General features: G+C 43.1%; 1 protein-coding gene and 1 non-coding gene across 2 annotated transcripts; both read left to right on the forward strand.

The window, feature by feature from the left end:
• Stard7 (StAR related lipid transfer domain containing 7) lies at positions 1-25,741 on the forward strand. Its single transcript, XM_059261351.1, has 8 exons — positions 1-879; positions 12,667-12,875; positions 13,149-13,198; positions 16,622-16,732; positions 16,812-16,894; positions 17,420-17,519; positions 23,415-23,499; positions 25,093-25,741. The coding sequence occupies exons 1-8, from the start codon at positions 581-583 to the stop codon at positions 25,275-25,277; spliced, it is 1,122 nt and encodes a 373-aa protein (XP_059117334.1). The 5' UTR covers positions 1-580; the 3' UTR covers positions 25,278-25,741.
• Trnaa-cgc (transfer RNA alanine (anticodon CGC)) lies at positions 3,916-3,988 on the forward strand. The gene has a single exon. It is a non-coding gene; the product is annotated as a tRNA-Ala (tRNA).

The following is a 25,741-nucleotide window of genomic DNA, read 5'->3' on the forward strand; positions in this document are numbered from 1 at the left end:
CATCACACCTGACCGCACCTCTCCGCCAGGCAGGATGGGACGTCTCTGAATGGCGGCGGCGCCAGGGTCCGAGGGTCACTTTCCCCGCGCCCTTGACGGGCCATCGTGCCGTGCCACCTAGCTTGCTAACAAGCGGCCGGGAGCCCCGGCGGATGAACACTTTGCCCTGGCCAATGAGCGCCCAGGTTCCCGGGCTGTGTCCAATCAGAGCGCGGACAGAGGAGACAGGTTCGGTTGCGCGCGCTCGGCGCGAGGGGCGGACACGGGCGCACGGGACCTCTTCTGCTGCGGCCCGGGACGCCCACCTCTCCCCTTCCCGCGCACCGGATACGGGGACCCTAGCGCTTCCGCCGTCCACGCAGACGAACGGGTCGCCGGAACCGAGGAGGCCTCGTGCAGCGGCGCTTTCCTCAGAATCCACGCTTGCCTCAGCGGCTTCTGCAGAGAGGCATGAGGGGTGGCTCCCGGCCTCGGGAGCGTGAGGCGGGCTCGGGGTCGGCCAGTTAAGGGGACTCCGCGGGCTCCCCAGCCCTTCCTCTCCGGGGCCTAGCGGCAGGCGAGGGCATCCACAGAGGCCGATATGTTCCCGCGGAGGCCGCCGGCCCCCCTGGCCGCCTGGCTGGCGGGCGCGCGGGGCGGGGGCCTGCTGGCCGTGCTGGCCAATCAGTGTCGCTTCGTGACGGGCCTGCGCGTGCGGCGAGCTCAGCAGATCGCGCAGCTCTACGGCCGCCTGTATTCCGAGAGCTCGCGCTGCGTCCTCCTCGGACGCCTCTGGCGCCGGCTGCGCGGCCCCCCCGGCCATGTCTCTGCCTTGATGGCGGCGCTCGCCGGTGTCTTCGTTTGGGACGAGGAGAGGATCCAGGAGGAGGAGTTGCAGAGGTGAGCCTCTTGTCTGCAGCGGCGTCCCTGATCCGGAGAGAGTGGTGGGCCTGGGCGGGAGGTTGGTGGGCGCCTTGGGTCCTGCCCTGTCGTCAGTGCCCCGTTTGCCCAGTGGTCTTTTGAGTGACGATGCAATAGATTGAACTCATTTTAGCACCACGCGTTATTGCCTCTTTGCCCCTTAATTCCATTTGTCAGGTTAAAAATAACTGGAAGTGGGTGGGGGGACGACGGGGTGGGGGACGGACGACGGCTTCTAATGGGTAGTATGGCACTAAAGAAATATTCCAAAATCAAATTAGATGTCTAAGGTATAGAGGCCATTTTTCTGGTATTCAGCATACCCAGAAAAGTGCACATTCAAAACGAGCCTTAAAATAAGCTCAAGGGTGTGTGTGTGTGTGTGTGAGAGAGAGATATCTTGCCATTTATAAAAGGACTGCAATCCAGATGGGACTCGGGCTTTGCGCGGACAGCCTCTGTTACTGTGACTTGTGTCTTGGCACATTTAAGAAACTGGGAGGGGTTTGTTTGTGCAAAGCAGTGGCCCGGACATTCTAACCTGTTAGAGTTAAGTTAAATTTTTGCTGCTTTAGAACGCTTCGACTACTGTGTCATTAGGCTTTGTCTGTGGAAAAGCCTATTGGCGTTTATTTTTGTTAGTCGAATTCTGAGACTTCATAATTTCCAGATAATCTTAGAAAGTAAATGCTTTTGCATTACAGTGTTTGTATATTCCTTTTAAACAAACTCTCAAATTAGGCCCCTCACCCCACCCCCCTCCCCACTTCTAAACTGTGATTTCAGGAACCAAGGCCAGTTCCCTCCTCTCTACCGGAGAGTCTATGTTTCTTCTAAATATTTCTGAAACAGGGAGAGAACCTGTTTTACGTGGGGTTTTTTTGTTTTGTTTTGTTTTTTGTTTGTTTGTTACATTAAAAATGAGAACAGAGCAGTAAAGTTTATACTGTGGCCTATATGGGATACATAATACCCAAATGCCAAGCAGCAATTTGTGCAATACTGAATTGAGAACAAATGCTAGTCTCTCTTAAGAACTGAGACTATGTTCCTAGCTAGAAAGATGGCTTTTAAAAAGGTCGAGCGTGTTCAGGGTAGAATGGCTGCAGACAGATGAATTTTGTTTTGTTTTGTGTTTTTTTGAAGCAGGGTTTCTCTGTGTAGCTCTCGCTTTATAGACCAGACTGGCATCAAACTCAGAGATCCGCCTGGCACAAAAAAATGACTTATAAATGCAGTTTAAAGTTGTAATGACAAACGATTCTATTTATAAAAACGTTGAGGAATGAAAACATGATAGCTATTTGGGTAATTCTTTTCTATTTAGTTATTTGCGCCCCTCCTCCATTTTTTGAGCTAGGATCTGTCCATTTTTTGCCCAGTAGCCTTGAACTTTTAGTTCTCCTGCCTCAGCCTTTCCAGTCCTGGGATTACAGGTGTGTACCACTACACCTCAGTCTCTACTGAAAGAAAACTAGGATACATTACGCCTGGAGCTGCAGCTTGTGTTTTGTGTTTTTCTTATGTGATTTGGATTCTGTTTAATGAGGAAAGAGTGGTCTTGCTTCCTAGCCTTTCAGTGCTTAAGAACCTCTTGCAGATTGGGTGTGGTGGCACATGCCTTTAACCCTCATTTGGGAGACAAGCAGAAAGATTGAGTTTGAAGCCAGCCTGGTCTGCATGGTGAGGTCTAGGACAGCCAGGGCTACATTGAAAGATCCTATCTCAAAAGAAAAAAAAAGAAAGAAAGAAAACATCTTACCAAATCCAATCTTAGTTTTTTTTAATTTTTATTTATTTATTTTTTTAAATTTCTTTTTGGTTTTTTGAGACAGGGTTTCTCCATGTAGTTTTGGTGCCTGTCCTGGATCTCGCTCTGTAGACCTCGAACTCAGAGAGATTGCCTGGTTCTGCCTCCCCAGTGCTTGGATCAAAGGCGTGCTCCACCACCGCCTGGGATTAGCTATCTTATTTAACCTTTTGAATCATTGCTACATCAGACGTAGAAATCATTTTGTTAGTATCTCCCCACCTCACCCTGACAGGCTCTTATTCTGTAGCCTAGGCTGTCAGAAACTCACTATGTAGCCTACAGTGGCCTCAAACTAGGAACAGTCCTCTTGAGTGCTGGGATTACAGGTATGAGCTACCATGCCCAACAGAAATAAGATTTCTCTTTTTGTATTTTTATTACATTTATTTATTTGGGTGGGGGGTGTTGCTCTTAAACACTACAGCCTTTGTGTGGAGGTCAAAGAGCAGTTGTGGGAGTTGTTTCTTCTGTCATGTGGGACCCTGGGATCAATCTCAGGTCCTCAGGCTTAGGGGCAATCCCCCCTCCCCCCAGCCATCTCTGGTACTTCATATCGCTCAGTACTTGTTTAGTATTTTCATCCAGTTGGCTTCTTAAGCAAAATAAGTGTGGACTGTTATTACTGGTGCTAGCCAGCTGCTGTTCTGTCAGACTGGGGCAAATCCCGTGGAAAAATACAGCCTTTCTTTTTTCTAAAGTTACTGAAACAAAAAGAGGAAGGATGTTAGGAAATATGAAAATAAAGGGGGGAAATGTTTCATTAACCTCATTTGAAAAAAAGGTACAGTTCACTGCTTTAAAAGTTTGAGTAATTCTGTTTAATGAGAAATGAGCGCTAGTAAATGTTCACAAGGAAAATTGGTCATTTTCCCATTTCTTTTTGGGGCATTTAGAATTTATTAAACTTTTCAGTGTGTTATTAACTAGTGAAAAATCCTTCTGGCTTAAAGGAACTTAATGACCACAGTCACTTTGGTGTATCTTACAGACAAAGCTCTTATGTCAACAAAACAGCATAAAAGGGACTTGAGATTTGTTGAATTTGTCTGTTATTTTACCATTAGCTAGCTGCTTGTCCAAAAATACCATGAATATTTTATGTCTTATTTTAAGAGATGTCTCAAATCAGTAGTAGCTGAAAAATCCTTAATTGTTTTTGTTGTTGTTTCTGGTTTTTTTTTTTTTAAGACTGGGTCTCGGGGTTGGGGATTTAGCTCAGTGGTAGAGCGCTTGCCTCGCAAGCACAAGGCCCTGGGTTCGATCCTCAGCTCCAAAAAAAAAAAAAAAAGACTGGGTCTTACTATGTAGCCCTGGCTGTCCTGGAACTCACTCTGTAGACCAGGCTGACCTTGAACTCACGGAGATCTACCAGGCTTTGCCTCCCAAGACCTAGGATTAAAGGCCTGTGCTACTATGCCGAGCCAGAAGTCCTACTGTCAACAGTAGTTTGGAATTTCAGGAGGCTTTGGTAGGTGAAGCAGTTGTGTTGAAATCCCTACGTGCAGGGGTGGCCCTACCAGAATTACTTTGGAGTCTGTGGTAAGGGCAGCACCCCGGCTGAGTCATGTGTTGGTATGCTTACTCTGTTTTCAGTGTGTCTTCGGTTTCCTTACTCTTCAGTCCATCCCTTTCCCAAATACTGCTTTGGAGAGAGGAAAGCATAGACTGTCTCTCCTTGATCCTTGTACTAATGTAATCTGCTGATTTTGTTACTATTTCAGGAGTAATCTCTAATGCCCTTTTCTCTCTCTCTTATTAAGTCTTCTTAGATGGGAAGATTTAGACACTTATCCTGCCCCAACGAGATTAGACACATAGGAAAGAGGTGTTTCCTTTCTCTCCATGCTATCTATGATACTGTTTGTGCTCTTGTGTGCTTTGTCAGTTTTATTAGCATTTGGAAGTTGAAACCCTTCAGGGCAGTAATGGCCAAGTCTTGCTCCATAATTGTGCTTTTCCAAGAGTACAAATATACTAGATGCTGTTGCCCAGCTGGCTTTGAACTCACTATGTGGGTAAGGATAGCCTTGAACATCATAATCTCCTGTTAGTACCTCTTGAGTGCTGGGACTACAGATATATGCCTCTATATATGTGGTTTATGAGGTGCTAGGGAGTGACTCTGGACTCACATGTTTGTGTGTGTATGTTGGACAAGAATTCTATTAACTGAGCTGTATCCAGCCTTAGCCCCTGTTAGTAAGAAGTTTTACCAGGGATAACAATTTATTCTTCTCTCTCATATTCAGGAATGGTGCTTGGTATTTAAGAATGCATTTTTAGCTGGGCAGCGGTGGTGCATGCCTTTAATCCCAGCACTCGGGAGGCCAGCCTGGTGGTATACAAAGTGAGTTCCAGGGCAGGTACCAAACTACACGGAGAAACCCTGTCTTGAAAAACCAAAAAAAGAAAAAAAGACTGCATTTCTAAAGAACATGCCTTATTTATTTATTTATTTATTTATTTATTTATTTATTTATTTATTTATCTATCTATCTATTTATTTATTTATTTAAGAACATGCCTTTTTAATCCCAGCACTGGAAGCACAGACAGGTGGATCTCTGTGAGATAGAGGCCAGCGGTCTACATTGCAAGTTCCAGGACAGCCAGGGTTCCATAGAGAGACTGTCTCAAAAGAAGAAAAGAATGCTTTAATCATCAAGAACAGTGCCCTTACTTGTTGCCAGGCCAGGCTGGAATTGTCCTCTAGGCAGTTGGTGCTGTGACTGTGCTCTTGTTCTCTTCTGCCCCTCTAATTGCCTGCCGTTAGTAAGATGCTGCCATATTTCTATACTTAGACCTTTGCAGGGCTGGCCTTGAATTAGTCTGCAACTTCCAATTTAAAATGTTCAAAAAATGATGAAGCTTTTTACCCCTTCAAGATAGAGTTTCTCTGTGTAACCCCAGCTGTTCAGGAACTCACTCTGTAGACCAGGTTAGCCTCAAACTCACAAGATCTGCCTGCCTCTGCTTTCTGAGTGCTGGGATTAAAGGCGTGCACCACCATGGTTAGACTTGAAACTATTTCTGTCAAAACATTTGTACTGGTCCAGGTTCTTGGGTGTAAATAGTGAAACTGCTCTTGGTTAACTCAAAGCAAAAAGAAATGAACTAGCTGAGTCCTTGTTAGCTGGTTGTTGAGAACATTGGCAAGAGTACAGGCTGGCCCAGATAATGGTCAAGGCTTGCTATAGGGAGGAGAGTCTTCATGCAGCTGCCTTGTAGGGATTTTCACTTTTTCGTTGCTCTAGACTGCCTGGTGAGCAATCTGTAAACCTCCAGGGCCTTTGCCCCTCCTAGAAATCCTGAACTTAAATTAGCTGTGCTTAAATATGAGAGGTGGAGTAGTGTGGGTTTGCACCCGCCTAGTATGGAGACATAAATAGGCAGGGATGTAAGACAATAAAATGACAAATATCCCCCCTCCCTTTGGGGGGGTCGAGGCAGGATTTCTCTGTGCGTAGCACTGGTTATCCTGGAACTTGCTCTGTAGACCAAGCTGGCCTTGAACTCAGAGATACACCTGCCACTGCCTCCCAAGTGTTGGGATTAAAGGTGAGCACCACCATGCCCGGCTCAATATAATTTTTTTTAAAAATTATTTATTTATTTATTATGTATACAGTATTCTGCCTGCATGTGTCCCTGCAGGCCAGAAGAGGGCACCAGATCTCATTACGGATGGTTGTGAGCCACCATGTGGTTGCTGGGAATTGAACTCAGGACCTCTGGAAGAGCAGTCGGTGCTCTTAACCACTGAGCCATCTCTCCAGCCCCTCAATATAATTTTTTTTTAACCTAAGTCTAAAGTTTAAAAAAATCTAATAACTTGGAATTCTAGAGATAATAAGAACCTTTAAGGAAAGCTGTCTTGCTGGGTGGTGGTGGCACACGCCTTTTTAATCCCAGCACTAGAGGCAGAGGCAGGGTGTCTCTGAGTTCGAGGCCAGCTCTACAGAGCTAGTTCCAGGACAGCCAGGGCTACATGGGGAAACCCTGTTTCCAAAAACCAAACCAAACAAACGAGAAAAAGAAAAGATTTCTTCACTTTACGTGAATTATTTGATATTATACAATTAGTTGGTATTAGAGCTAGGACTACAACAAACCTCAAGGACTGTTAAATTGCTCAAAAATTTAGTCTTGGATTGCCAGTAATTTAAGTTTGAATTAGTTTTTTTTTTAAACATCATTTTATGTAGCCCTAGTTGGCCTGTGGTCTAAAATGATCTTGATCATTATAATCCTTCTACCTCAGTTTCCTTAATGTTGTGGCGTATGCTACTTGCTCCCAGTGTTTTTTTTTTTTGCTTTTAAAGCAGCATATTAATATAATATTTTACTATAAAAATTTGAATCACTGGGGTCTACTTCTGTATTTTCACTTACTCAGTTTATTCAATAAATATTTGTTGACTGTTTACTCTTCCCATAGAGATACTAGGAATTGGAACTGTGGTTAAGAGATATGTAGTTTAGTAAAGGAGGCAGATATAAAGATTTATTATAGTATACTGTGATTTATCTCTGAGGGGATAAAAGAAAATATGTCATTAACTCTGTAGGAATTATTTCAGTATGTTAGTAATTGCCATTTTCCTTAGTCTTTTTTGTTGTGCAGTCCTGGGGATCAAACTCAGGGCTTGTATGTACTACATAAACATTCTACATCCTCAGACCCTGGAATTTTGTGTGTGTGTGTGTGTGTGTGTGTGTGTGTGTGTGAGAGAGAGAGAGAGAGAGAGAGAGAGAGAGAGAGACAGACAGACAGACAGACAGACAGACAGACAGGAGAGACAGGGTCTTACTAGGTAACTGGAGCTGGCCTCAAACTTTCCATCTTTCTGACTGCCTCCCAAGTGCTGTAATGCAGATCAGGTGTGTTCTGCCACACCCAGGGCTGGTGGCCTGAGTTCTGAATTGCACCCTTTTATGTGCAGCCTAGTCAACCAGCAGGTTTTCTTTCCTATTTACTATTTAAAGTTATTTATAAAAATATAAATAAATAAATAAAGTTATTTGTAAAATACAAGCCATGTTTTTCCTTGACAACTTCAAACGTATACAGTGTGTCTTGATCATATCTATTCCAACCTCTGCTGTCCTGTTTCCTCTAGAACCTCCTAGAATACCACTTCCCCCCATAACCCACTAAGTCTAGTTAGTGCTGCTTGCCATGTGCATGATTGTGAGACCATTCACCAGAGCTTGAGCAACTCCAGAAGAAAACAGCTCCTCTTGCCCCAGCAGCCATAAACTGCCAAAAGCTCCTCAGCGAGGATTGGGGCTTCGTGAGTTCCTACCCCATCCATGCTGGAATGTTGCCTGGCTTGATCTCGTGCAGGTTCCCATAGCTCTTATAAGATTAGGAGCCGAGCAGTCACGCCCTGTTGAAAACAGCATTTCCTAACTTCCTGAGCCTTGTGTTAGAAATAAGTCGTGAGTGGCAAAGAAAGAGACCACCACTCTAATTAGGTGTCTCAACAGTAGAATTTTACTCCTCATCAAGAAGGTGCACTGCTCATCAAAGCAGAAGAGCAGGCACACCGGGTCAGGAAGAGTGCGTGGTTCTTGTATTCTAACACAGTTGGCAACTGTATCTTCTTCCACTGACTGGGGTCCGACCTCACAGTCTTTCCAGATTGGCGTGTATGGAATGGAAAAGGGTTTACTGATCCAAAGAGAAAGGAGTCATTGCTCTGAGGGGAGTGGGGTCACCGGTTCAGGCTATTAGGTTCTTGGAATGCAACAGGAGCCCTTGTGTACTGGGCAGGGAAGGATCAAAACATTTGCATTTAGGTGGGGAAAACAGAAAAGACTAGTATCTAGTGTTTCTTACACTTGTGATACATTTAAGGCTGAGCACTCAAGTTGCTTTTCTCAGCACTTTGAGTCTCTAGCTAACTGCTGCCCACTATAAAAGCTGCCCTGACCAGACTGAGAGCAGCACTGCTCTGTGGGTATAAGCACAAATAGTCACCATTTAGCAAAACTGTGAGTGGTCGATTCCCCCAAGGCCTATGTGCTCCCCAGGAGCTTTTGACCAGTTTTGTAGTATCGTGTTAAAAAAATTAATCATTTTCATAAAATGTTTTAGATATAAAAGGTTTAAAGAATCGAAGATATTAAATATAACACTTAAGAAATAAAACCAGGCCTAGATGCCCGCAACTCAGCATTTGGAATGCTGCAGCAGGAGGATCAGGAGTTTGAGGCTACCCTCTCTTAAACATAAAACAAGTAGCACCATCTACAACCTAAAAAAATTACAATAGAAATTCTGTGCTTTTTTTTGTGAATTTTCCTTACCCCTAGAGATATGCCCATAATCCTACTTTGTTGGATATTATACCAATTAATGTCTTTATTCTTAAGCATTGATCATCAAGCAATTGTATATTCATACTATGTAATATCACGTTTTAGGATTTTATAGCCTAAGCGAAGTAATAAGACTGAACCCAACAACATACAGAATTAATTTAATATGGCACATTAGTGGAATAAAAATACAGGAGCTGGGATGTAGCTCACTTGGTAGAGGGAGCATGCACAAAGCCTAGGAGTGATTACCATCACTATATAAACCGTGTATGATAGCACAGTCCTGTAATCCCAATATTCAGAAAGTGGAGACAGGAAGATTAAGGTCATCCTCAGGTACGTATTGAGGCCAGCCTGAGCTACATGAGACTCAAAAAAGAGAAAAAAGGGTCTGGAGAGATGGTTCAGTGGTTAAGAACACATGTTGCTATTCTAGAGGTCCCAAATTCAGTTTCCAGCATCTACTTTGGGCACCTCACAACCCCCTAAAACTTGCTCTAGGGGATCTGATGCCCTCTTCGGGCCTCTGTGAGGACTAGACAAATATGTATATACACACATTGAGACAAGGTCTCTTTACTGTGTAGGAACGTTAACGTCACAGAGATCTGCCTCTCCCTCCCAAGTACTGGGAAAGAAAAAAAAATTAGAGAAAAAACTTAGAGAAGTAGCATTTGGCTAATTCTATCCTCATTTTGTGATTATAAAAATCACAGGAGCTGGAGAGATGACTTCATGGTTAAGAGCACTGGCTGCTCTTCTCTTCCAGAAGATCTGGGTTCAAGTCCCAACCACCGCATGATGACTAACAGCCATCTATAACTCCCGGTCCAGGAAATCCAGTGTCTTCTTTTGGCCTCTGAGGGTACCAGGCACTCAAGTGGTACATAGATAAAAATATGGGCAAAAGTACCCATATATATAACCTTTAAAAAAATAAAAAGCACTCAACAGAGTGGGAATTAAAGGGAAATTCCTCAGATTTATAAAGGGCATTTAAAAATAGCTCCCAGCATGCTGAGAAAATGCACCTTCCCCCTAAGGTCATCGACAAGACAAGCCACTGCTCTTCCTCCCTCCTCTGAACTGTGTCCTAGAGCTCATAGCCAGGGAAGTTAGGGAAGAGAAAGTGAAAGGTGCCCAGACTGGAAAGGAAGAAGTACAACTACAGCAAATGTTACCTGTGGATTGAAATACCAAGGGGTTTTTAACAACTGTTAAACCTAATAAACTGTTCACACTAATGAGATTGCAGGCTAAACAATCAATAAGCAATGAACAATCTGAATATGAAATGAGTAGGGTTCCATTTACAACAGCATCCAAAATAATAAAATTCTGTGAGTGCGTGCGTGTGTGTGTGTGTGTGTGTGTGTGTGTGTGTGTGTGTGTGTGTGTGTTGCAACAGGGTTTCTCTGTGTAACAGCCCTGCCTGTCCTGGAACTGTAGACAAGGCTGGCCTTGAACTCACAGAAATCCGCCTGCCCCTGCCTCCTGAGTGCTGTGATTAAAGGTAAGAGCCACCATCGCCCAGCAAGAATAAAATTCTTAGTAAACTTAAGAAAAGCACAAGAAACTTTTTAAAACACTGAAATCTATAAAACATTATTGAGGTTGAGTGTGGTGGCACACACCTTTAAATCCCAGCACTCAGGAAGCAAAGGCAGAGGATCTCTAAGTTCAAGGCCAGCCTGGTTTACTTAGTTCCAGGCCAGCCATTGCTACACAGTGAGACTTTGTCTCAAAAATGAAATATTGAGTTTTTTAAAAGGCAAATGGGCCAGGGATTTAGCACCTTGAGTGCAAGCCTAACAGCATGGATTTGATCCCCAGACACACATTTTTTTAAAACGCCAGATGTATCCACATTGTAACCCTAACATTCCCACTAGAATTGAGAGTCAGAGTCAGACTTGGCTGAAAGTTCAGGAGAGATAGCCAGCCAGGAGCAGAAATGAGAGACACTGCCTTAGGAACAGGGTAGAAGGAAAAACTGATTCCTAAAAGTTGCCCTCTTGCTTCTACACATACACAGTAGTACATGAACACCTGTAAGTAAGATCAGTTTAAAGAGACAGATACAGTGGGACACACCTGTAACCCCTTGGGAAGCTGAGGCAGAGAGATTACTAAAACCTAGGCCAGCAGGCAGCATAGTGAGACCTTGTCTTAAAATAAAAACAAGGGAGATGATAAATGTTGACAAGGTGGAGTGACTGGAATTTTCATGTGTCTGTGATGTGGATATTTAAATGGTACTGCTGCTTTGAAAAATAGTTTATGGGCCAGATAGGTGGCTGAGTGGTAAAGGTGCTTGCTGCTAAGCCTGATGACCTGAGTTCATTTCCTGGAACTTAGATGGTGGAAGGAGGGGACTAATTTCCACAAGTTGCTTTTGGACCTCCACGTATGAGCCATTGACACACATCTCTTCCCCCTACCAGTAAATCAATGTAAACAGACAAAGATGAAGTAAAGTAGTTTGAAAGTTCCTTAAAAAAGTAAATGTAGGGTCTGGGAATGTAACTCAGATGGTAAGAATGCCTGCCTAACATGTATGAAGTCTTAGAGTCTATCTCCAGTACCCCTTATGGCTGGCAAGAACAGAAAGTGAGGGAAGTGTCTGAAAATAAATAACCAGGTTTTTGGATAGTCTAATAAAAAGCACTAAATTGTACATTGCAAAGGGGTCTACAATTCTGGTATGTAGATTCTATTTCAATTTGAAAACAGGGAGGAAAAATAATATAGGAAGAAGACAGTCTACTAAAAAGTGGGGCAGAAAGTCTTACCCGGTGGTGTATTCTGTAATCACAATAATCAGGAGGCTGAAGCAAGAAGATGGGGTAGTTCAAGGTCAGCCTGGGCTACATAGTGAGATCCTGTGTCACAGAAGGGGTAGGAGCATCAAAGGATATATCAGTTACAAACCTTGGTGGTTAGTATTTGAAGCTGGCTCAGCTTCTCTGTCTTCCTTGATACATGTCGTCTCTGTCTCACTTTGCTGCTTCCCACCATGATTTATAGTTTCTGACCTGCCTTTAAGACCTGCCACTCCTGGACTTGAAGTGCATTTGGTGACAGGAATAAGGCATCTACACATGTGTACTGTGTGCATGCAAAGTAAAAATACCCAAAATAGATAAATGTTAAAATGCTTTAAGTTATTTGAGGCTATGTGCCAGGTCTTGAACACTTTTTTTTTTTTGGGGGGGGGTGCTTTTTCAAGACAGGGTTTCTCTGTAGTTTTGGTGCTTGTCCTGGATCTCACTGTGTAGACCAGGCTGGCCTTGAACTCACAGAGATTGGCCTGCCTCTGTCTACCGAGTGCTAGGATCAAAGGCGTGCGCCACCACTGCCCAGCCACTTTTTTTTTTTTTTTTTTTTGGTATGTTTTTACAACCAGCTTGAGATAGATACTATTATTTTGTGCATTTTATAGATTTAGAAATGGGAACTGGTTAGGTAATTATTCTAATCTCAGGTGTTAGGCTAGCATTCAAGCTTAACAATTCAGATTTTATTTATGGTCATTGACATAATATGCTGTTTCCTACCACACTTCTCATTTGTAGGTCTTTGGACACTTTATTTCATGGACATCATGCCTGTTTGTGTCTTTCCAGGTCCATTAATGAGATGAAGCGGTTGGAGGAAATGTCAAATGTATTTCAGAGTTCTGGAGTTGAGAATCACCCTCCTGAACCAAAGACCCCCGCAGAAGGGAGTGAAAAGTCGAAGGACAAAGAAGAACCATGGGAGATGGTGATGGATAAGAAACACTTCAAGCTATGGCGGCGCCCAATTACAGGCACCCACCTTTACCAGTACCGAGGTGAGCCATGCCTGCCGCCTTTGACCTGTGCCCACAGTGCCTAGGCATGCAGCGCTTGGTTCCTTGTACTCCTAAACCGTTCTGTCCTGGCTCTCTTTATTTTGTTTATTTTCCTCTCTCAGATGACAAGCTTTTCCTATTCTTTCCTGATACATGTCCTCTCTGCCTTGCTTTACTGCTCCTGGGATGGTTGTAGGTTTTGATCTTGCCTTTGAGACCTGTCAGTCTAGGGGACAGAGCGTGGCAAGCCCCCCTCCCCTCTTGTCGTTCTAGTTTTTGGAACATACACAGATGTGACGCCTCGGCAGTTCTTCAATGTTCAGGTGAGTTCATTTTCTTTCCAGATTTGGAGCTTCCTGGCTCCATGAATACCTATAATCTCAGCACTTGGGAAGGTAAGGCAGGAGACTTGCTGCCAGTTAGAGGCAAGCCTGGGTTGTGTAACAAGTATAAAGCTAGTCAGAGCTACATAGCAAGACCCTGTCCCAAGAGTTAAAACAAATAAATGAATTAAAAACAATAAAAAAAAAATTGGGTGTGGTGACACATTCCTTTAATCCTAGCACTTGGGAAGCAGAGGCAGGAGGATGGATCTCTGAGTTCAAGGCCAGCCTGGGCTACACACCTGGTTCCAAGACAGGCAGCCAGAGGTACATAATAAGGACCCTGTCTCAAAAAAAAAAAAAACAAAAACAAAAAAAAACAATAAAAGTAAAACAGAAGTGAGAGAGGAAGATGGGATCACCCAAAGTGCTAGCTACGTAGAACTTTCTTTCATGATAGTTCCATTTTAAAAATTTAATTTAATTGTTAAAATTTGTATACAGCTGAATGTGATGGCATGCACCTTTAATCCCAGCATTTAGGAGGTAGAGTTTGAGGCTAGCCTGGTCTTCTACATAGAGAGCCCCAGGATATCAAGGACTATATAGAGAGACCCTGTCTCCAAAATAAAATAAAATAAAATAAGTATACAAAGTACTAGGCTGCTTTATGGCATTTTCAAACATAATTTGTTTTGCTGGTCCTCTTCTTCCCCCTGCCTTCTCCCTCTTCCCTCTGTCCCCTCTTGTATATCTCTACCCCTAGTAACCGCTTTCAACTTTGACGTCACACGTGTTCTGTTGTCTTCCCCTCTTTCATCAATACCTTTTCCTTTTCCTGGACTCCTCTGGTGTCATGACTTACATATACACTCACACCCACATATTTATACATATATGAACATTAAAAGCTAGGATCTGCATATGAGAGGCATTTGTCTTTCTGAGTCTGTTACTTTGCTTAATATAACTTCCAGATTCTTCATTTTCCTAAAAGTTTTATACTTTTATTTTTCTTTATGGCTGAATAAAATTCCATTGTATATAAGTATCACATGTTTACTATCTGTTCATTTGGTTTAATTTCCTTGCTTTTGTGAATAGTGCAACAGTTAACACTTACAGTAACAGACAGTATATAGGGTATATGCCCAAAAGTGGTGTGGCTGGGTGATATGGTAGTTCTATTTTTAATTTTTTTGAGAAACTTGCATATGATTTTCATAATGGTTGCACTAGTGTATAATTCCACTAGCAATGTAGAAGGGATTCTTCTTTCTCCACATCCCTGCCATCCTCGTGTTGTGATTTTTGCCAAGCTTTCAGTAACTAGTTTGTTGGTTATAATAATATAATATCCACTAATGCCAAGCCTGTTGGAATAGGCCGGTGGTCCTAGCTGTTTGGGAGGCTGAAGTCTTCCTGGGACATCGTGAGTTCAAGACCAGCCTGGTCAACTTAATGAGCCTGTCTTAAAAAGTAAAAACAGGACTGGGAAATAGAACATTGCAGTATGTACTCTGGGTTGAAACCCTAGAACTGCAGCAACAATACACCCACCTCTAAGGATATGCAAGTGTGCTTTGACCTAGGCACTGTATTTCATTAGTGTTGTGTTTTGTTTGTTGCATACTATATGTCTGTATTTGAAGTTCCTTAGTTACTTGAGATGCTAAAAGATGAGAAATGTTTCCTGAATTTCTATGCATCAGAGATCTGTTCATACTTTAAGACTTCTTTCTGTTTAAAGTGATTTAGAATTATCTTTACACATTATATGCTATGTTTTCTCCACACGTTTCCTTTTCTTTTTAAATTTTTTTATTGTTACTGTGGGGATGAGGGCACAAGTGAGGCTTATGAAGGCCAGAGCACAACTCTGTAGAGTCCTCACTTCTCTCCTTCCACCCTTATGTGGGTTCTGTGTATTGGATTCATGTTGCTAGGCTTACATAGTCATTGTTGTAGTTTCATTCTGTTGCTGTGATAAAACTCTTTGTCCAAAAGCAAGTTAGGGGAGGAAAGGGTTTATTTCAGTTTATAGGTTATAGTCAGTAACTGGGGGAAATTGGAACAGGAACCATGGAAGAATACTGTTTATTGGCTCTCTTCTAGGCTCATGTTCAGCCAGCTTTCTTATATAGTCCAGGACCACCTTCCCTGGGAATGATATTGTCCATAGTGGGCTCTGTCCACCTAGTCAGTTAACAGTCAAGACAGTCCCCCATAGACATGCCCACAGGCCAGGCTTATCTGGACTTCCCCTTCTCAGGTGACGCCAGGCTGTGTCGAGTTGACAGTTAAAGCTAATGACTACAGGTGGGAAACATGGTTACCCATTGAGCCATCTTGACAGCCCTATTCCACAGACATTTCTATTGCATAGTTTTTGTGTATGTGCCTGCATATACACACATGACAATAGGAACTGAACATGGACTGTCAAAACTTGCTAGACAAGTAGTCTAACCACTGAACTACATCTTCAGTCCTTTTTTTTTTTTTTTTGAGAAAGATAGTCCAGTGTTGCCTTAAACTTTTGATCTTTCTGTCTCTACTTCTTGAATTGCTGATGTTTACAGGCATGTGCCCCAAATGTCTGGTTGCATTTTTAAGACTCCCTTCACGGGGCTGGAGAAGTGGCTTAATGGTCGAGAGCACTGTCTGTTCAATTGGACAACCCAAGTTCCCAGCACCCATGTGCTGGCTCATAACTGTAACTCCAGTCCCAGAGGATCTAAAATACTATCTTCTGGCCTCCATGGCCACCAGGCAAACATGTTGTAGTGTGCAGACAGGCATGCAGACAAAACATTGTACACATAAAAGTTAAAAAAATAAATTCCCTCACAGGACTTGGAATGGTTCAACAGGTAAAATGCTTGCTGTTCAAGCATGAGTTCAGATCCCTCTGTCACCCATGTAAAAGCTGAATATGTATGGGAGCATGTTTTTGTAAGAAACCCCAGCACTGGGCAGATGGATCCCCAGGGGTTGCTGACCAGTCAATGTAGTAAGAGAACCTGTCTTAATAAAATAAATCCATCACTCAAGGAGACAGAGGCAGGTGGATCTCTGAGTTTGAGGCCAACCTGGTCTACAGAGGGAGTTCCAGGACAGCCAGGGTTACACAGAAACCCTGTCTCGAAAATTCAAAACAAACAAAATACAGTGGAGAAGACACCCAGTATTGACCTGGCCTATACATGCACAGATGCACACATGAACATATACGTATATACATACACACACACAATCCCCTCAATGTATGTAAGAATCAAAAGAGAAACATCTAATGAACAGCCATGCCTCTAAATGTTGGCACTGTTGAGTTAAATCACTATTTCTCCATAATGTCCTTAAGTCAGAGATCCAGCCTCCAGAGAATCTTCTGCATCTCTGTTTGGATCTTCCCTTTTGCAGCTGGACACAGAGTACAGGAAAAAGTGGGATGCTCTTGTGATCAAGCTGGAGGTGATTGAAAGAGATGTCGTCAGTGGTTCTGAGGTTCTTCATTGGGTAACGCATTTTCCTGTGAGTACTTTTACTTTGGCTTTATTTCTCTCAAGTCTGTAATGCAGAACACTAATCCTGCCCCACCCCCTTTCTTTAGTATCCAATGTACTCGAGGGATTATGTCTATGTTCGTCGGTATAGCGTGGATCAGGAAAACAATGTGATGGTCTTGGTGTCACGGTATGTATAACTACTGGAGCCCTCATTAAGCTCCATTAGCTGAGCCTTCTGTACCTTTGAGCTTGCCTTCATTGATGCCCTGCAGACTTACTAGCAGCCAGTTCCCATTCATCTCTTATCCCTGCTGGGGAATAGGTGGATCTACCAGGGAGGCTGAACAAATACTTTCAAGCTTTTGCAGGGAGGTGGGAGTGGGTAATGAGGGTACAAACTAGAGCCTTACTCATGCTAGGTAAGCATGGTACTGCTGAGCTATTGCTCTGAATTTAAGTTTTGATTGAGTTTTGTGAATTTCTTAATGCTAGTGATTTTAAAAGGTAAAACTAGAAATACAGCCTGTGAACTATGTATTATAATATCAAAGAAACTTATTTTCACAACCTGGGTTGTATTCATTCATCTCACTGACTGCTTGGTTTTGTTGAGTCAGTATTTTAGAGTCTTGCCCACTCCCCACCACACACCCCAGCTTTATCTCACCATCAGTTAATGCAAAGATAGTCATCCCCCTCTTCCTCCCTACAGTGCAGTGGAACACCCCAGTGTGCCAGAGTCTCCCGAGTTTGTCAGGGTCAGATCCTATGAATCCCAAATGGTTATTCGTCCTCACAAGTCATTTGATGAGGTAAGTTTTACCGCATATTAGAGATGAGTGTTGTGGCTTTGAATCTTTTCAAGGAATGTCTTTTTCTGAACTGGGGAAAGGTGAGTTGCCAGAGTGCAGTATGCTGGAAAAAGTTATGCATAAAGATCAGCCTGGGTATATTGTGGGCCCTGGTCTCACTTTCTTGTTATTTCAAGGATGGCTAGAAAATACTTTAAAATATAAAGATTTAAATTTAATAAACCTCTAAAATAAATTAATTCTGGTTGGTGTGGTGGCACATACCCTTAATCCCAGCACTTGGGAGGCAGAGGTAGGCAGATTTCTGTGAATTTGAGGCTAGCCTGGTCTACAAAGTGAGTTCCATGATAGCCATGACTACACAGAAACCCTGTCTCGAAAAACCAAAAATAAATAAATAAACAGATAAATTCTGAATTTTAAGGAATTTAAATGCCACAAACAAGTGACTTTATTGTTGTGACTTGTTTTTGAAACGGTCTCATTATACAGCCCAGGCCAGGCTGGCTTGGAACTTGATGTGTAGTCCAGGCTGACCTCTAACTTGCAGTTCTCCTGCCTCTGCCTCCCGAGTGTCAGGATTAGAAGCGTGAATGGCTGCACCTGGCTCGTTTGTCAATTCTTCCTGTTTTCTGGGCTGTTGGAGTTTTGTTCAGAAAGTTCCTGGTTGTGCTAGTATCTTGGGTTGTTTTCCTCTAGCATTTTCAAAATTTCAGGTCTTATATCTTTATGTCTGTCTACCTACTTATCTGTTTTTAGATAGAGTCTCTCTGCTTAGCCCTGGCTGTCCTGGAACTTTCTATTCTATATAGACCAGGCTGCCCTCAAACTCAAAGACATCGACTTGCCTCTGCCTCTCAAGTGCTAGGTTTAAAGGCATATCCACCGTGCCCAGCTTGAATAGAATTTTGTATAGGGTAAGACCTGAGGTATTAGTTTCATTCTTGTACATGTGGGTATCCAGTTTTCCTAACACTGTTTGTCAAAGAGGATGTCTTTTCTCCATTGCATGTTTTTGGTATTTTTGTTGAAAATCAGAGGACGGAGCTGCACAGTTTTATATGTAAGTCCTTTATTCTGTTCTTGTACTAATACCATGTTTTTGTTAATATGGCTTTGTAGTATGATTTGAAATCAGAAACCATGTTAACTCCGCCATCATTGCTTTTTGTTTATGCCCAGGATTGCTTTGGCTAGTTGGGTTTTTTTTGTTGTTGTTGTTTTGTTTTGTTTTGTTTTTGCTTTCATACAAACTTTAGGGTTTTTCTTTTCCACTTCTATAAATAATGTTTTTTGGGGGATTGCATTGAATATGTACATCTTTTAGTATTTATTGTAGCCATTCTTCTTCCCACTCCCTAAGGCGCGCACATGTGCATCTATGACCATGTGTGCACAGAGGCCAGAGAAAGACATAGGTATCATCATTCTCTTTCTTATTCCCTTGAAACAGGATCTTTCACTGAACCCAGAGCGTTTTGGTAGGCTGACGGGCCAGCAAGTCCCAGCGATCCTCTTGTCTCTGCTAACTCTCTCATCTCATCCTCTAGTACTGTGGTTACAGGCACATATACCATGAACTTTTTTACTTGGGTGCTGGGGATCTGAACTGAACTCCCATGGCTGTACATTTTAGCCATCTCCCCAGCTCCATGTAGCCATAACCATTTCACAAACAGGCGGCAGCATGGGTGCATTCATTCCTCTCTCTTCTTGACTGGATATGGTGTAACCAACTCTCTCAAAGATCCTGTCTATGGGGAATAAGATAATTACACAAGCAAGAGACTAGTGAGAACAAAACATTTTCAAATACACCCTTCCGCAGAAAGGGATGCCAGTGTAGAGAAAAGGTAAAAATGGCTGGTGTGCTGATTTGGTTTAAGGCAGTGTGGGTTGTTTTTGTTGTTGTTGTTGTTGTTGTTTTAAGTTTTTCAAGACAAGGTTTCTCTGTGTAGCCCTGACTGTCCTAGAACTCACTTTGTAGACCAGGCTGGCCCTGAACTCATAAAGGTACCCCTTCCTCTGGGATTAAAGGCGTGCGCCACCACTGCCTGGCTAAGGCAGTGTTTTTAAAGTTCCTGATCACAAGAAATTCCTATCTTCCTATCCAGTAGTGCAGGATTTGCCCCTTCCCATATTTTCCATCCTATTAGTTTAGGATACAAAACCTTATCTAGTGACTAAGTTGGAGGCTTGAAACTATCCACTTTTCTGATCAGTGGCTCTGTCACATAGGATACCGCCTTTAACTTCTCAATTCTCCATGTTGAGACAGCCACCAGCTAGAGGCAAGAAGGGCCCAGCCCCTCCTGCTTATTGTAACTGAACTCTTGGCAGATCTCATAGTGAAAACAGACCATAACTATTTCTTACAGTTTCTTCCACTTATTTTCTTTTACTTATTTTAAAAAGCATCTTTTCAGATTTGCTTTTACTTTTGTTGTTAATTTATTGGTAAGGGGAGGTAATCCTCCAAAGGCCATGGTTATTATCACATCAGGAGCTATATTCTTAGGTATAAAAGTACAACATTGTCCAACATGCCTGACACAAGAACCTGCCTTCTCTGTAAGTGTAATTTTTTTTTAAGTTTATAGCATCTTTTCAGGAAATATTATATACTATACAAGCTATTCAAGTGATACAAAACCAGTTTTCAGTGTCTTTTTTTTTTTGTTTTTGTTTTTGTTTTTTGAAACAGGGTTTCTCTGTAGCTTTGGCGCCTTTCCTGGAACTCGCTCTGTAGACCAGGCTGGCCTCGAACTCACAGAGATCCGCCTGCCTCTGCCTCCTGAGTGCTGGGATTACAGGTGTGTGCCACCACTGCCCAGCTCCTGTAATTGTAATATTCAGTGTGATTCTGTTCTCTGAAGCCATTTGGCTGATGGCATCCAGCTGGGTAGACACTCTTTTAAGGACATCCTTGGCATAATTGATAAATCCTTACTTATTAATTAATTAAAAAAATTTAAATTTATGTGTACATTGCCTGCTCTGTACTTACTGCACTTTTGTGTACCTGTTGTCCGCAGAGGTCAGAAGAGGGTGTCTGGCCTGTGAGAATGGAGTTACAGATGGTTGTGAACCACCATGTGGGTGCTGGGAACCAAACCCAGGTCCTCTGGAAGAATAGCCAGTGTTTGTTACCACTGAACCATCTCTCCAGCCCCTCATCAAATTTATAACAAGTGGTGATGAGGCTTTTAGTTACACTGATCACAGAGGTAATAGGAAAAGAATATTAAACTTTTTTTTAACCTGAAAACTATTCTGTACAATTTTACTTTACTTTTTTTTTTTTAATTTTTTTAAATAACACACCTTAGATTCCAAAAGTTAAGCAAACCAGGGATACCATCAGGAAATGGGGAACCTTGAGGCTAGATTGGTTCAATCATTCTTCTTTCTGAATTCTGGACTAGAAGTATTCTTTCAGTTAGAGGTTTTTGTTTCACAATAACACAAGCAAATGATATGCAGCATTTATCACAAGACAGACCAACTGAGACAACTATTTCCTTTCTGTAATGAGGTTACAAGTCCTCTTTAGGATGGACTTCTAAAGCTCCCTGGATGACTCTTCTCTCTGAGCTTCCCTTTTGGATGCGGGAGCCTCTTTGATTTGGCTTCTTGACTTGGGACTCATTGTTGCCGGCTTGTCAGCAGCCTGTACAGTTGTGTGGCAGCCAGGGCTGTTGGTTAAGAACCCTCTCAGGGGGGCTGTCGTCTCTGCGGGTTTCATCAACACCGCATCCTTAGGCTAGAGCTCCTGACCTGCAAACCCAAAGGTGTGCCTGTCATTTCGTGCTCAAGATACTCAGCCATGCACAACATGTTGAGTTTTAAAGCCACCTGAAATAGGTCTTGACTTTGTAGTTTTTCCTACCGGCTCAGTTCTAGTTAGGCTGCTTTGTAGTAAACACATAGTAATGTGTTCGTGGGGCACCACATGACAGTGGCATGGCTGTCACCTGGGGCATTTACTGTTTCTTTGTATATCTTAGTCTCGTCTCTTAACTGGAACACAGAGGTGGTAACTGTGCTGTAGGGACAGGAAGTAGCAGTTACCTTCCTGTCCATCTGCATTTCTGTAGTGTAGCTGGTGACCATCCTCCACATCCTCTGTCCCCTCAGATCTTTATTTTCTACTTTGGGATTTTGAGACAATTGCTTTTTAAATCTAACTTTGTTTGATTATATTATAAAAGTCAAGCATTTATTTCTAAAGTCAGATCTACACATAAGGATATTCAGAGAGATTTAGATCGTATCTCAGCACATTCTACTTCGCTTCTTCAAGTGTGTGTGGGTGTTTTCCCTGCTTGTATCTCTGTGTACTATGTTCATACCTTATTCTCTTGGAGACCAGAAGAGGGTGTCAGATTGCCTGGCACTGGAATTACAAATGGTTGTGAGCCACCACGTGGGTTCTGGGAATTGAACCCCTGTCCTCTGCAAGAATAAATGCTCTTAACTGCTGAGCCATCTCTAGTCCCACAGATGGAATAACTTAAAGTTTTATCTGCAGGATCTCATTTTGTCATGTAAGCGGCCTTTGGTGGGTCTGGTTGTGTTTGTATCGTGTGGCTTTATCTCTCCTTTTGCACACTTCCACAGTGCTCATGTGGATTTTTGTTAGGGCACCTTTCATTTTTTTCCTCAGTCCTGCCTATTGAACCCAGGACTTCACACATTTGAGGCAAAGGCTCTATCACTGAAGTGTAGTACCAGTTAGGGCAATTTAATCTTCATAATCAGATGTTCCTGAGGGCAAGGACCAGAGCTGATGTGTTTGCTCTGCAGCACCTAGCACAGTGCCAGACACAGCAGACACTGAATATATGCTGAGAAAATGAACAACAACTTAATAGTATACTTGGAGCAGGGGTGGGAGGGTAGGTTTTGCTGTGTGTGGCTAGAGCATTTGCTCTTCAAAGAGAACACAGCTGCTCCAGGCTTCTCTTGGGGTCAAGACATTTTGTGTTTTGTTTGCTTTGTAGTCTAGTCTCCTGCCTCTGCCTGACAAGTGCTGGAACTACAAATGTGTGCCATCATACCCAGCAGCATCAGGACCCTTTAATCACCTCAGTAATCCTGGGTCTTTTTTGGTATTAGGTATGAGAGGGCTGAGCCAAAGAACAGTAGGTATGTAGGCCTGGTGGTCAGATTTCCCATTCTCACTTCTGTGTCCAAGCTGCTCATCTGTAAAGTGGGGGAGGGGAGTGCATTATAGGCTGCAAGGACCTAAGGCAGCTCCCGCTGCAGAGTAGAGTGTTCTGTAAATAGTTATTAGTAGTACTTCGAGCAAAGTGGAAGGTGAGACCTTGAAGTTCTAAACATTGGACATCTGTATTGGGGTCCTCAAGGCTACTCCCACGTTTGAAGATTTGCTAGGAAGACCTTCAGGACTCAGCAAATAGTGTACTCCTAGCTATTAGGACAGTAATATAGTAGGGGTACACAGCTGGATTATAAAGGAAAAAGACACAGAGTAGTCTTGAGGCTTCCTTCTCTAGCACCAAGATGCAACAATGTGTTTAATGTTTTGCCTAGCAACCTGTTAGAGACTTGGTGCTGGAGTTTTCTCTAGAAGCTGGTCCCACAGCACCCTCTGTTTAACATGTAAGTTTTGTACCTCCATGAAGAAAATCCATCTTTCACAGAGGTTACGTGATATTTGTTATGATTTGGGCACAAGAAACTTCATTTACCAGGAACAAGATAGTCGAGGGCCCTTGTGTGAACAGCGGCCTCTAGCCTTTGCTGTCCGTTTTTTTGTTCATAGGCTATTGCACTCTTCACTGCAGTACTGGGTCATGGTTATTCGGTACTGGTTGTGGAGTTTCTGTGAGAGACCCAGGGGCCCTCATCTTTGCTGTTCTTTTTTTCCAGAATGGCTTTGATTATTTACTGACGTACAGTGACAATCCCCAGACAGTGTTCCCTCGCTACTGCGTCAGTTGGATGGTTTCCAGTGGTAAGTAGGAGTATGCATAGGGGGCCTGAACCTGAGCTGAACCATTTGTTTTTCTGTCTTAATAATGGCAACAGGAGGGTTGGTACTTACATTTTGTAGTCATGTTGGGGGAGATTTGAACAATCTTCCCATTTTATTATAGCCTCTAAGTAGGATTTGAAGGGTTAAGCACAGGAGTTCCAGAAAGGATTCTTTTTACCCAGAGGAGTTTTTAAGACACTCATTTAGATGCCTTACATATAGATGTGCGCATTGATGTATTTACAGTAGTGCTGAATGGCTAGGTTGGTGGTGTACACATTTGTAATCTCAGTAATGGGTACAGGGGCTGAGTCAGGAGGATCAAGGCCAGCCTAGGTGACATCTGGTAAAGCCAAAGTGTTGAAGGATATGAGATCTGGCCAAGAATACTTAGTTGTGGGGCAGTTACCTAGGGAAATGGCTATTACCTAAAAGGCTGCATGTCATAGTCATAATCACACCCCCCACTTTTTAAAACCTTGTCTTAGAAATCATTCTCACATGAGTTTCATTGTTTTGGTTTGGAAATTTCTTTTGTATTGTTTTTGAGAAGATCTTGTGTAACCCAGGCTGGCTTTAAACTCTTTTTTCCCCCTGTTTTTTGAGACAGGTTTTCTCTGTGAAACAGTCCTGGCTGTCCTAGAACTCACTCTGTAGTCCAGGCTGGCCTCGAACTCAGAGAGATCCGCCTGTCTCTGCTTCCTGAGTACTGGGATTAAAGGCGTGCGCCACTACCGCCTGGCTTGGCTGTAAACTCTGATCCTCCTACTTCAACATCTCAGTGTTATAATTACGGGTGTATGATACCACGCCTGACTCCTCATACAGTTTAGTTTCTTCTGATGCTAGAATTTCCTTCCCCGAAATTAGATATATCTGTGTTCATTTGTCTGAATTAAATGACAGTTGTTGTGACTATGTCATAAGTGATATTTTAATCACCTAAAAGAGACATTTGGGATTCAGTGGCCTGATGAAAAGATCAGAGTTGTGGTAGCTTTCACAACCTATGCAGAGGGAAGCATTATTCTGGGAGGCAGATGTCACTCATGGATTTTCATTCAGGCTGTTGTTTGCTTACCATTAGAGAGAATCAACTCTGTTTTTAAGCCTGTTATTAGCTTGTATGGCAACTGTTCTAGTTTGCTTTCTGTTGCTCTAATGAACACTGTGACCAAAAAAAAAAAAAAAAAAAAAAAAGCAACTTGGAGAGGAAAAGGTTTATTTCACATTATAGCTTATGTCCATCATGAAAAGACGTTAGGGCAGGCAACTGAAATGGAGGCCATAGAGGAACATTGCTTACTGGCTTGCTCTCCATGGTTTGCTCAGCCTGCTATTTTGTACAACCTAGGACCACCTGACTACGTAGGTATAGTACTACTGTGGGCTGGGCCCTCCCACATCAATCATTAATCAAGAAAATGCCCCCACATACCTTCCTAGAGGCCAGTCTTACAGAAACATTTTCTCAACTGAGGTTCTCCCTTCCCAGATGACTCTAGCTTGTGTCAGGTTGTTGAAAAACTGACCGTCACAGCAGCTTGACCACATTCTTCTGTGTCCTCATAGGCATGCCAGATTTCCTGGAGAAGCTGCACATGGCCACTCTGAAAGCCAAGAACATGGAGATCAAAGTGAAGGACTACATCTCGGCTAAGCCCCTGGAAATGAGCAGTGAGGCCAAGGCCACTGCTCCGTCCTCAGAGCGGAAGAGTGAGGGTAGCCGTGGCCCAGCTCGGATTGAGTATGCTTAAGGGCCTTTGGGATAAAGGAGAGACGGGCACTTCCGGTCCTGCCTTGCTCCCTCAGCTCTGCTTCAGGACAGAGACGAGTCACATGTATTAGAAGACATCTGCTGTAACTGTCAGTGGGAGAGAATTAGAACTGGAGTTAGATTTCATTTGGAGCCCTATTGCTATTTACCAAACAGAGAGGGACATGACATCATGGAGTCATCATGTTCTCAGGCCAACTGTTGTGAAATCCGGTATTATGCTGAGCTAATCTGGAGCAAACCTCTCACTTTAGGCCAGAAGAGGATGACTCCCATCTGCCTCCTCGGAGAAGCTTCCTTGCTGACATTCCAGATGCCACCGTTGATTGGGCAGCGCTCTGGATATCCTTCGGTTCTCTAGGTCACTTGGAAAGTGGTTGGCCCTGGGCTCTCACTAAGGGTTCACTACGAGTGCTCTTGGTAACAATCCTGTGGTGATGTGAA

Source organism: Peromyscus eremicus, chromosome 4 (assembly GCF_949786415.1).
Source record: "Peromyscus eremicus chromosome 4, PerEre_H2_v1, whole genome shotgun sequence".
NCBI classification, from domain to species: domain Eukaryota; kingdom Metazoa; phylum Chordata; class Mammalia; order Rodentia; family Cricetidae; genus Peromyscus; species Peromyscus eremicus.